We start from the raw sequence: 13,338 nt of genomic DNA, 5'->3' as shown, positions 1-13,338 counted from the left end.
TCTCCGGAATACCAATTGCTTCATCTTGCCCACACGCACCGCTGTGCTCCTGCACGACTGACATTCTATGCACGCTGCTCCCTATGCCTGGTGTGCCCTCCCCTCACTTCTCTGCCCAGCTAATTCCCCTCCTTTTATTCTCCATGCAGGAGGCATCATCGCCTCCAGAAGCCATTCCCTGAAGCTCCTCTTGCACTTATGAGATGCTGGGGTGCATCAGCCATCAAGTTTTCCACGTTATATTTAACGTGTGTACTCACAGGGTTCTATTTGCCCCCTGGTCAGGGTGCCGATCCATCTTGGCATCCCTAGTACCTGGTAGCATGGTGGGACACGTAGTAGATGCCCAATGGATGTTTGGTGTCCGATGGAGCTAAGAGAGCACATGATGTGGGAGTGGATGTGGATTCATCCATCCATCCATCCGTGAATTTATTCACAGTAAACCACAAGGAAATTGGTGAGCAGATATCTCATATTTGCAGGACTGAGAAAGACAGCTATCAAGATAGGTGTTCTCAGCTGAGGGTGGGGGTATTTCAGACATTCTTATGGGACCTTATCAAGCAACACAGTTTCTCACCCCTTTCTACCATTCTTCCCCCGCTCCCGAGGAGGACCAGAGGTCAGGGTGTTTTCAGTAGGACACAGATGGACTCACCATAATTCTTGTTTCTCCATGTCCTTGCTTCTCCAATGTTTTCAGCTCAGAACTAAGTGGATCTAGGATTAAAAGATATCTATTCAGCTATGTTGTTCCTTAAGAATGTCATTTAGAGTTTAAAAAGAAAGGAAACTAAAGTGGAAAGATAAATAATCCGTTCAAAAAAACGACTATTTTGTGAGAGAGTCAGGACCGTGGAGCAAGGTAAAGGTCAAGGAGAGACCCCTCTGTGGATCCAATACACTGCATGTGGATTTGGTCCTAGCGTCCAGGTCTACAGGAAAAACTGTCATGGCAGTGACTTTTGGGGAAAGAGGGAGGGATTCAGGGCAGGGATGAGCTTTCTGGTGATGATTCCATGTTAATGTGTAAACAACATCCCTTGTGTGTATGACACGATTTCATATCGGGAAAAAAAGTATGAAAACATGTTATAACATGTGGATTGTGATCGTCTGTTATTGAAAGGTTGGTGAGGGATGGTTGTGTTTAAGCCAAAGGAACTGATGACATTATGATGGAAGGGACAGGCTCGCATTCAAAGCAGGGCCGCACCCACTTAGGATATAGGTGCATGTTGTTTTTCGCAACCCGGTTTCAGATATTATTGAAAACTCACATCCATTGAAGTTTCCTACCAAGCCCCACCTCTACATAAAAGCACGTTTCAAAAACATTAGACTTATTCCCGGTCATATAGAGTATCTCTGAATTATCAAATGCCCACAATAGGGGAGTGGTTTCCTGGATAGTTTTGTGCATTTACATATGTATTACTAGAGTAAAGCAAGAAACATTAAAAATTCCACAAAATAAGCAACTTTGATACCATCTGCTAGGATTTGCCTCAATGGACTGCTCAATTGGAAAGTCATCTCGTCTCAGTGCTTTATTGAAGAACAACTTTCAATAGGCATTGACTTTGGCATGAAAATAATTGGATTTACATAAACGCACAACGTAGATAAATAACATCTTGCTTCTTGGAGACATTGGAATTAAACTGAGATGCTGGAATTATTTCTTTAGATACAATGCAGCTTTTCATTGTTTTAATAAATTCTACATGTTAACTTATTGCAACTATATTCCTCTTTAGTATATCACGAGTAACTGAATTATGTAAAACAAGTTGATTTCCATAGACATTATTCTCAGGGGAAGAGGGATAGGGCTAACACCTTGCTGAAGCTGTAGTGTACTTTTTAAAATCCTCCCAGCCTTCACAAGTGGGTATTATTCTAACTATATGTTTTAAGAAAATTAGAATTGTGTGTAAATCATACATCAATACAACTGGTTTAAAAAAAAAAAAAAAAAAAACAACAAAACACCGAGGCTCAGAGAGGTGAAGAATCTTGCCCAAGGCTGCACAGCTATGAAACATTGGAGTGAGTTTGAATCTAGCTGGTCTTCCTCCAATTTCATCCTCCTGATGCTAAGCACCAAATAGCTGATGGAAGGATGCTTACGTGTTTTATTTTCTAGTACCAACAGTAACTGGATAGATAGGAATATATACCATTTGTGATTCATAGCTCTGTACAGAGTCAGAGGACTTGAGTTATAATTGTGAGTAATTAAGGTGATAACAATCTTAATAATAATAAATGTAATTGGCTGCTCTTAATTGTATGTTCATCTGTCCCAAGAACTGCCAGCATAACACTGCTGGGGAACACTGTGAGCGCTGCAAAGAGGGTCACTATGGGAATGCCATCCACGGACACTGTAGCGTCTGCCCATGTCCTCATTCCAACAGGTACTGTGAGAGCTTGAAAATAATCTGTAGAGATAGGAAGTAGCTTGGTGGCTGCCTGGGACCAGAGATGGGGAGTGGGAGAGGGGCAGTGTATAGGAAGTGGCCGGTAAGGGTGTGGGATTTCTTTGGGGGGTGATGAACATGTTCTGTAGTTGATCATACTGATGGTTTTTACAACTCTGTGAATCTACTAAAAGCCATTGAGTTGTACGCTTGGAATGGACAAGTGATACGGTATGTGAAGTCTATCTCAAAGCAGTTGTATTTAAAAAAGAACATGCAAAAATGCAAAACAAAAGCAAAACAAATAAGAACAGGTTTCCCAAGTGTACGCTTGTGTGCTTTTCCTTTTCCTCTTTCCTTTCACTCTTCGTTCGGTGGTTAAACGTTATTTACTGAACGCCTGATACAGGGGCTAGGAGTTAGCCTTCTCTAGGTGCTGGGGAAACTACAGGAAAGAAGACTGACAGACTCTGATCTCACGAGGCTTCCCCTGGAGAATGCAGGCAGGGAGAGTTGTCATACTCAAGAAATACGTGCACAAATAAATAAACATAATTTCAGATAGAGATGGGCTTGGAAGTTGCTAACAGGGCTATGTGATTGATAGTGAGTGAGTAGACTCTTTACAGAAGAGTAGGAGGGTTTTCTGAGGTCATTGGCCAAGGACCAGGGAACAATGAGATGGAGTAAGCATGGCAGTATCTCGGCACTGAGGGTCTGAGGCAAGGAAAAGACAAGAGACAGCCCCTGTGACGATGTGTCCATGGAGTAAGGAGGTGGTTAGAGGGCAGTGTGGGACAGAGGGTCAGGAGGTGAGGTTGGTGGGGCACCCAGGGTACAGATCCCGTAGGACTTTGCAGGCTATAGCAAGGCACTTGGATTTATCCTCGGTGTGATGGAAGTCATAGGCCAGTTCTGAGCCATGGAGCGTGACCTGAGTTGTCATTCAGACTCCAGTACAACAGATACATGACATAGGTAGAAACCTGCCACTTGGATTTCATGGTGATTCATGTTCTCTTTGGCCTCGGTACCTTGTCATATTCCTGCTTATCGTGACACACCCGCTGTGGGTCCAAGCAAAATACAAGTAAACAAAGCAAGAGTTGATTTGAAAATCAGGAAGATACCAATAACAGCATCTGCAGTGCACAGGCTCGGGAGCAAGTGTGAACCACAAGGCAGGATGAAATCAGGCCAGTATCAGAGAAATTGGCCACGTTACCAGAAGCCACTGCCCAGATGTGGCTTTTCTGAAGATGCGTATTTGAAATGTGCACCCTGGTTTGCTCTCTGTGTATCTGATACTCCTTAAACTTGCCCAGTCCTGTGACTTTATTTGAAAAGGGATTTAGCACTCGGTACTTGCCTAGACTTGTTGGAACAGAAGCTAGAGAGAGTGGAAACAAGATTTTCATGGGGTGCTCAGGGGAAAGCTTTTCATCTTTGATGGCACAACATAGTGTTATCATGAAGGCCAGCTTCTGGCTTTCAGGCAGTTGAAGTAACACACAGTTCCTCGGATTTATCAGTGAAATATGGTTTTCATTTAACTCTTTCTCCATCAATATTCATACTGTTGACGAATTTCTAACTGTTCCTTTAGAAGTATAACTCTGGAGGCTCAGTTGGCTAAGCGTCTAGTTCTTGATTCGGCTCAGGTCATGACCTCACGGTTCGTGAGTTCGAGCCCTGCATTGCATCCGGCTCTGTGCTGACAGTACAGAGCCTGCTTGGGATTCTCTTTCTCTGCCCCTTCCCCCACTTGCACTCTCTCTCTCTCTCTCTGTCTCTCAAAATAAATAAATAAACTTAAAAAAAATAGTATAATTCTGTCCATCTACTAGGCCAAGAGAAACTTCCTAGATAAAAATTATTTTACCAGCAAATGATAAATAGAGATATTTTCCCTCAGATTTATTCAGTGTAATGTTTATAGACATATCTCAAGGCAACAGAGTTTTTTCATGATCTGCTCACTTATTTGGAAAAAAAAAGCTGCTCAAATATACACTAGGTTAGAACAAAAAGAAAGAGAATCAGAATCCCACAACTTGATTTGAAAAATGTAAAAATCGCCAATGATTGTGCCCACAGAAATACCTAGATGGGCAAGCCTGTTTTATGCCTTAGTCCCTTCTGCCTGGCCCCTTTTCTTCCTAGGAGATAATGTACCCAATATGAAGGAACTAGAATAAACAAGGAGGAAAATTTTTTGAAGAATCCGAGCTCCCTGTCCTTTTTTTCTGCCTAGACTTGTTTTATTCTTTCCTTGTTATTCCTGGAAAAATGCTGTTGTAATCATTTCTTCCAAAATGAGTTACTTTGCTCTGTCTCAAGTGAAGGAATGTATTTCTCCAAGCCAAAAATAAAACTAAATAAATGCCTTCAGTCCTTATGTACCAAGATTTGCCCAATGTGAGCTGAAATAATTCATCATTATCTATACAAGTCTTAATGGACACATTTTTCTTCATATAAGAAGTAACCAGATCCTTGGTGTCTGTTTACACTTAAGGCAAGTCAGTGCTTTATGGCAAAAAATAATGAGCCTATCGATTTGTTTTTACTGAGGCTTTTTTCTGTCTTCCTTCCAGTTTTGCCACTGGCTGTGTTGTGACTGGGGAAAACGTGAGGTGCTCCTGCAAACCTGGATACACAGGCACACAGTGTGAAAGGTGGGTGCTGCCCCCTCGCCGCCCCCCCCCCTCCCCCCCGCATCCCACAGGTAGGGTGGGCTCTGCGGGCAGGCTGCAGCAGGCTCGGGCTGTGGGTGCGGCTGTGCTGGGTCGTGGCTCAGAGCTGGGGTGGGGCTGTTGCTTTCACGGAGGCTGGAGAAAGGTCTTTAGGGAAAAATACAAGACTGTTCACTTAATAAATCATTAACTTCTTTATCTTTCTCGTTTTTTACATGTTTCAGAAATTTGAGAAGGAGGCCCAACGTATCATAGCGCTATGTACCCCCAACACGCTTGCCTACATGCTCCTATCCCCCTGCACACTCCCTCATTCCCCTCCCCTACATATTTCTACATGCCCCTCCCCCTCCACATCTGTATGTACTTCCACCCCCTACATGTCCTTACCTATCCCTACATCCATATAGATTCATCCTTACATACCCCCACCCCATGTATGCCCCTACCCACCACACACGTGTCCTTGTATTTGCCTACCTGGCACACATAACCCTAACTAGCCTAGCTCCATATACATTCATCCTTACATAGTCCTCACCCCATGTATGCACATCCTTATGTACCCCTACCCCACCACCACGTCCCTACTTACCTGCACATACAACTCTACATACTCCTACACACACACACACACACACACACACACACACACACACACACAACTATACCTCTCTGTCCCCACATATTATGAACACCTGCAGGACAGTCTGTGTCATTCATTTCTGAATCACTGCTGCCTACTATTCATGTATTATTCATGTAATAGGTGTTCAGCAGCGGAACAAAAGAGTAAATGTTGCAAAATGGAAACTATGAACTTAATTATGAGGGGCCAAAGAGCCAAGCTTTCGTTTTGCATGAACACATTTTCATGATTAGCTACCATACATTGGGCTCTGCCAAGCATATAAGGACTATGAAAGGTACTTAGAGTCTACCTCGGAAGGTAGCATGTACATTGTGCAAAAGTAACAGTATAGAAATGAATCATATGGACAGCATGTTTTTAAATTTAAAATAAGTTTATCATAAAGTCAATACTTACTTACAGGAATTATGTAATACAAGTGAGCAAAGAACCAATGAGGCCCACTATACCTTTATGTAGCTCTATATATTTGTGCATGCTCAGATATAATCCTGCTTATAATCATTTTATTTATAAAATCCCAGTTAAAACTTGTATATTCTTACAGTTCATTCTCTGTGCACAGACGTTTTCTTTCTTTTTTTTTTTTTAATTTTTTTTTTAATGTTTATTTATTTTTGAGACAGAGACAGAGCATGAACAGGGGAGGGTCAGAGAGAGGGAGACACAGAATCTGAAATAGGCTCCAGGCTCTGAGCTGTCAGCACAGAGCCCGACGCGGGGCTCGAACTCACGGACCGTGAGATCACGACCTGAGCCGAAGTCGGCCGCTTAACCGACTGAGCCACCCAGGCGCCCCCAGACGTTTTCTTAAAAATAAAAGTAGATTGCTGTTTTACTTTATGTTTTGGCTCATTTTCTCACCTAGTAGATGTAGTAGAAGGTTAGCAACATCTTTCCATCTCAGTAAGTATTCGCTGATAACATCGTGTCAGAACCAAGAAGTTCTGTAATCTACTGCTGGTCTTTGAAATAGTTTTCCTCTTTTCCATTCAAAGCAGCACTAAAAGTAAATCCTTGTGGTGAATTATTTGTGTACATAAATCCTCAAGATGTAGTTAATAGAACCAGATCCCTTGGATCTAAGGATAGGTGCATTTTCAGACTTTTGATACATTTTGCCGGATTGCCCTCCAGAAAAGTCAGACTCATTTCTGTTCCTCCAGTAGCAAAAGAGCAGCTTTTGCCACCAGTGAATACTACAAATGATCAGTTTTTAAAATATTTGCCAGTTTGGTAGTTGGAAATTTTAATCATTCGAATTTACATTTCTTTGTTTCATAATTAGATGGGATTTTTTTCACGTACTAATTAACCATTTGTAGACCTTATTTTTTGGATTGCTTTCTAGCCTTTTTACTCACTTTTTCTAGTGCAATGTTCTTTTATTTTATTTATTGGTCTATACAAATTCTTCATAGTACATGTTGCAAATTTTTGTTTATTTTTTTTGGTTTCGATTTTTGTTATATGTATCTACTCTTATATTCTTTAGGCTGTCAGCCTTTGGGGCCATGCTTGGCGAAGTTACAGAAATGTTTATGCTTTCTTTTAGGACTTACATAGTTTTTTTTTTTTTTTTTTTTTTTTTTTTTTTGGGACAGAGAGAGACATAGCATGAACGGGGGAGGGGCAGAGAGAGAGGGAGACACAGAACCGGAAACAGGCTCCAGGCTCCGAGCCATCAGCCCAGAGCCCGACGCGGGGCTCGAACTCACGGACCGCGAGATCGCGACCTGGCTGAAGTCGGACGCCCAACCGACTGCGCCACCCAGGCGCCCCAGGACTTACATAGTTTTATTTCTTACACTCAGATCTTCATGTTGGTGAAAATTTGGAACCTAGCTTTTTGGTGGTGTCAGGGCATCTCACATGGCAGATAGATTTAGGGTCAACGTGTACAGCAAAATTGGCCAGAGTTCAAGAAACTCACACTATCCCAGTATTCCATCCCCATAATCCAGGGCCCACGTTGCATGAAATACACATAGTATTTGGGTACATCCCAGAGCCACACTCAGTAGGGTCAGACGTGCACACTAGGGGAGGCATAAGGAAAGCAGACTAATTAGGGGACTGGCAGATTCACATCCTTCATTTCACACTGTCACACTCACTGCAGGCTGTGTGCTCACTGAGTGAATGGGGACAGATACTCCAGCTGTTTTTCCCTCTGTGCCTCTCGTGCTGTCACTCTTGTTCTCTCCCCCACCTCTCTCTCTATTGCCAAGTACATTTAGTTGAATTCACGAAAGATGAATGTGCATTTACAAAGTTTTCTGTACAAACTTAGAGTCGTTTCCATACATTTTGTTCAGTCTTTGTGCCGTTATCATTTCTGAAAGTATAAAATGCCTTTAGATAGTTGGTTGAGCAAGGCTCTCCTCATAACCCTTAAAATGTTTTCTTTGGCCATTCTGGCATATTATTTTCCTGGATAAACTTTAGAAGAGTTTTATAAGATTCCAAAACAAAACAAAACGAAAACAAAATTAATTTGGTTTTCACAAGAAGGCAGGGGTTATCTGAGACATTTGACAGACAGGGTGGGACCTACATGAGTCTAGTGGGCCTAAGGGATGAGTGGGGCTGGAGGGTGGCTCAATCAGGGAAGTTACCCAAGAAAACCCAAGGACCTCGAGGCTATTTGCCTGGGAGGAAGGTGCGGACTGCCTCATTACGGGATCACTGAGCGTCAGCTAAGGGGCAGGGCACTGTCTGGTGGTAAAAAGATGCAATTTCAAGGTTCTTCTGTTTTCCATTTCAGCAAAAGGAACCTTGCCCACAGTTGCCTCACATCTATTATTCATTCTTTCTTTCAATGAAAAATGTATGGAGATCCTAGTATATGCCTGGCACTTGGCTAAGCGCTAGGGACACATTAGCGGCTGGAGCCCAGACTCTGCCCTCAGGGTTTTACAGTCTAGTGGTGGACAGACACACAAACCAGACATTAAAATAGTGACCAAGACATAACTGGGTCCCCAGGCTGCAGGGGAGGAGCATCCAACTGCCCCTGAGGGGTGAGGGAGGAAGGGGCAGCTATACTGAGATGGGAAGGACGGGTGGGTAGAATGGGCTTCGGGAACGTTCTTCTAGGCTCTGTGATGTGAAAGCTTGAGACTCCCACCTGGGAGAGGCATCCTAGTGCGATCCTCCTCATGGTTCTTCACAAACAATGATGCAGAAAACAGCAACAGACCAGCTGAGACATCCGGTTGGCAGGCAGCAGATTTGAAAAGAGAAATTCTTAATTAACAGTTCTCACAGCTTATGTCTGTTGTTTGCTGTCTCAGGAAAGCAAACTATAGTTTCTTAATTTTTTTTGAAGAACTTGTTCACAAGTAAATGCCATATGAATGTCAAATTTTTTAATTTGTTCAACATTTATTGGGGACCCCCCTTTGTGCCAGGCATCAAGCCAGCGCTAGTCATTAGCTATGCAGTGGTAGCTACAAGGACAATATAGGGTGAAGAGTAAAAATATAAGCAGGAGCCCACTGGGCGGAAGAGGGAACAGCCAATCTGAAGGAAGGGGTAGGAAAGGCTTCCCAGCTCATAACCGTGCCCTGGGCCACATTTCTCCCTCGGCTTCTCCGAGCCATAGAGGACAAACATGTTCTCTGCTCTTTTTTCTTGTACCACCGCCCTCTATGAAATCAGGAAGTTTTACTTCAGTCCATTGTGTTTGGACACCAGCTTAAAACGAGAAGAAGGGTACCGGTTATTTCTGTAATCAGTCACTAACACTTTTTGCAAGAATAAGGAAGACGTGGAATCTAACTTCCTAAATATTTATGTGACTTTAATATAAAGTGTTTTGTAATTATGCATCTTTTACATGGAAAATTTAGATATAGGTGACACATCTAAAAATAAAGTATTTAAAACATAAGTCTTTTGCCTATAGCATGGTTTGTTAAGTAGAATATGGGGCCAGTCACATAAAGTAAAGCCTATGACAAGTTGGTTAGTAGACTTAGACAAGGCACCTCAGCGTAGTTACCTTCTTGATAATTAAGGAAGGCATGGGATTTCTGCTTCCTACCCACTTTCTGAAATGTAGTAATTCCAAATTATGCCAGTTATACATAGATGTGTATATGTGTGTGTGTGTGTGTGTGTGTGTGTGTATTTGTGTGTGTGTATATATATATATATATATATATATATATATATGCATGTTTCATCATGTCTGAAAATGGTAGCTAACTTTTATTGAGTGTCTATTATGTGCAGGCATTGTATTAGATTCTTCACTACATTATTTTTTATCTCATTCATTGATCAAAATAGGTATTAATAGTGCAATTATTCACTTATTCATTCTGCGTATACTTATCTGGCACCTATTATGGGCCCAGGCACTCTCCCATGAGCAGGGATATATCAGCCAAAGAATCCATGCCTTTGTGGAGTTTTCTTTTTTTTTAATTTTGTTTTCGATGTTTATTTATTTTTGAGAGACAGAGTGTGAGTGGGGGAGGGGCAGAGAGAGAGGGAGACAAGGAATCGGAAGCAGGCTCCAGGGTCTGAGCTGTCAGCACAGAGCCCAACGCAGGGCTAGAACTCATGAACCCAGGACATCATGACCTGAGCCAAAGTCAGATGCTTAACCAACTGAGCCACCCAAGTGCCCCGAGTTTACATTTCCAAGGGAGACATAGATGAAGAAACTGAAGCTTGAAGGGTTAAGATAATAGGCCAAGGTTACACAGCATGGAGGCAGGGATCCAGCCAGGTCTTCCTGATAAAGCCTGTGTCCTTTGCACCCATTGGCAAAGTCTATACAAATTACCTAACAGTTCCATGATGCAAAGCTTAAATTTGGGGGAGAGCCAAATACCACATTTTCTTGAATCTATCACTTCCATGGAAGAGAAGACACCACACACACACATTGAGTTAATGACAAATTGGGGGGGGGGGGCTAGCACAAGAATGGAACTTTGCTAATAGAAATATTTTAGTTTACCTCCCAATTCCAAAAACATTGTGTCTGTTTTGTTGTTTGTTTGTGTTTTAAATAGAAACTCAGAATCAAGGAAGTGTTTTTTAACTTAAATAAGGAATGGAGTTCTCATCACCAAATTATCTAGAATAATAAAGGCTCTCAGCCAAGAGAGTAGGTGTTGTAACTGCCCTCCATTGTTTAGGCTCATTAAATACAGCCCTGTAGCAAATTAGTGCAAATGGGAATTATGCAGGCTCGAAACAGTTCAGTAGGCAATATTAATAAAATCCCCATTGATAAGCAAATTTGAAATTCTATGAGTTTTACTTTAAATTTGTCTTTGAGGAAATTAGCCAGAAATTAAGCAATATTTAATTGTGTGGTATCTTCAGGAACATAACTCTTGCATAAAGTTGATCCACCCCTGACTTCCATTAATGGTCGAACCACTGGCTTCTGTGTGCATTTTGTTCATCTGCCATTCATCGACAGGGGTAACGGAGGATTTTGTCGTCCTGGTGTCAACGAGGAGGGAGCAAGCTCTGCCTGCCTCCTACTTTCTCTGTTCTCATCCAAGCCATAAATATCTGTACTGAGACACACTCATTCTTGCAAAGCAGCCTTCCCCACTTAGGGTTACAACATCTCAAACGGAGAGTTCAAGGGTGGAGAAAATGTCAGATGGAAGAAATGATGAGTTCTTTGAGTGTTTCTCCTTTTTCTCTTCATTTTGGGTAGGTGTGCACCCGGATATTTCGGGAACCCCCAGAAGCTTGGAGGTAGCTGCCGGCCGTGCAGTTGTAACAACAATGGCCAGTTGGGCAGTTGTCACCCCTTGACGGGAGGTAAGATGGACTCACACCTTTGTTAACCTGCATTTATCAATCTGGTTTTAATAAAATAGCAGGGGAGGAACCTAGGTAAATATTTTCATGAAGCACAATACCCAATGCCAGCTAACAGATATTTTGACAGCTTGGTTTGGTGAATACTTGGTTTGGTGAATACAGTTTGGTGAATAACTTACTTCAGATAGCCTTTTTTTTTTAATGTTAATTTTTTTTTAACATTTATTGATTTTTGAGAGAGGAAGTGCAAGAAGCGGTGAGGGAAGGGACAGAGAGAGAGGGAGACAGAGGACCCGAAGCAGGCTCCTCACTGTGAGCATAGAGCCCAGTTGTGGGGCTTGAACTCACAGAACCATGAGATCATGACCTGAGCCAAAATCAAGAGTCAGCTGCTTAAATGACTGAGCCACCCAGGTGCCCCTCAAGTAGGCTTTTGTTAAAAAGATAAATTGCTTTTAAAATCAAGTAATTGCAGTCAGAATAACCTCAGCTCCTATTTGGTGATTTTGCTCAGATCTCCCTTGACATTATAAGGTTATAACATATCAGTTTTCTTCATGTGTGTATCTGAGGAGATCAACATATTCTTTCTTGAATATCAATCCATGTCTGAGATGTGGGTGGTATAAATGGGATGGATTTCACATACCAAGGAAAAGAATCACTAGGAGTTAGCGTGGGCTCATTAGGAACAACTTGGAAGGAAAAGGAAGATGATTTTCTTCCTTCTTCAGCAGAGAATATTAACGTGATTTATCAAGAAAATATCACAGATATAGTGTAATGCCAAACCTTAGATAAAATCTCTAATCTTACAGTTATGGACAAGATGAAAAACTGCACCCTGAATGTATAGATTAGATCTGGTCAAGTGACTGCTCCCAAAGAAATATAAAGTAAATGGAGTATTATCAGTCCAGAACGAGCTATCTTCTGACATGCGCTGCGCCTTAATCCTTGGCTCTATCTTGTTCAACACTTTTGACCTGAATGGGAATGTAGAAGGCATGCCCACCCAGTTATCACATGACACAAAGTGGGGAAAGATAGAAAATGCCTCCTGTGGCACATTTAGAATATTTAAGGGACTCAAGCGCCTAGAATAATGGGCCGATTCTAAGACAACATTATGTTAGGGATAAGCCCATGGTCTTATAGTTGAATGGCATAAAAATAAGTGTGTGATAAGTGAGATGTGACTCAGTAGCAACAAGTGAAAAAGACTAAGGCTTTAGTCAGTAGCAAGTTCGTTATGGCTCAAGAGAGTAATATGGCCCCTAGGACACCTCATAGAATCTTCAGTGAGTTCTAGAGTCTAACACCAGGTGGTCTGCCGTTCCCTGGCATGCTGCTCGTGTAAATCCTCAGGTCGGACTTCTGTCTCTAGAAGACAATAGACAAGCTACGGTTTGTTCAGAAGAAGTGGAGATACTGAAAAAACTTGGAACCATGTCACAGGAAGGATTGACAAACCAGGACAGTGGAAAGAAGACTTGGAAAGGATGTATTTGAGAGGCTGGTTGATGTGTGGGAGAAGGGTCTGTTTGTTCTATGTGGCATAAGAAGTAGAACCCAAGGAATGGAAGCTAGAGGGAGGTCTACGTTAAGTCATCCTAAGGAAGAAGTGTCATGTGTTTAAAGATGAAAAAGACTGTTTTAGAAAAACATGAGTTCTGTGAAGAGAGGTATTTGAGGAGAAGCTTCAACATCACACACAGCGTATTCATGAGATTACTATCTTTACAACCGTCTTTTTCTT

The 13,338-nt window shown here is 42.0% G+C and overlaps 1 protein-coding gene across 3 annotated transcripts in view; it reads left to right on the top strand.

The window, feature by feature from the left end:
* LAMA3 (laminin subunit alpha 3) overlaps nucleotides 1-13,338 on the top strand; it is a 276,218-nt gene that overhangs the window by 205,763 nt on the left and 57,117 nt on the right. For all 3 annotated transcript variants that reach the window (XM_058692496.1, XM_058692495.1, XM_058692499.1), the window contains 3 exons: nucleotides 2,317-2,426; nucleotides 5,027-5,107; nucleotides 11,470-11,576. In XM_058692496.1, coding sequence (XP_058548479.1) covers nucleotides 2,317-2,426; nucleotides 5,027-5,107; nucleotides 11,470-11,576 — 298 coding nt within the window. The remainder of the gene's footprint in view (nucleotides 1-2,316; nucleotides 2,427-5,026; nucleotides 5,108-11,469; nucleotides 11,577-13,338) is intronic.

This window comes from Neofelis nebulosa, chromosome 11 (assembly GCF_028018385.1).
Source record: "Neofelis nebulosa isolate mNeoNeb1 chromosome 11, mNeoNeb1.pri, whole genome shotgun sequence".
NCBI lineage: Eukaryota > Metazoa > Chordata > Mammalia > Carnivora > Felidae > Neofelis > Neofelis nebulosa.
Note: the sequence above shows the minus strand (reverse complement) of the source record. Positions and strands in the feature narration are given on the sequence as shown.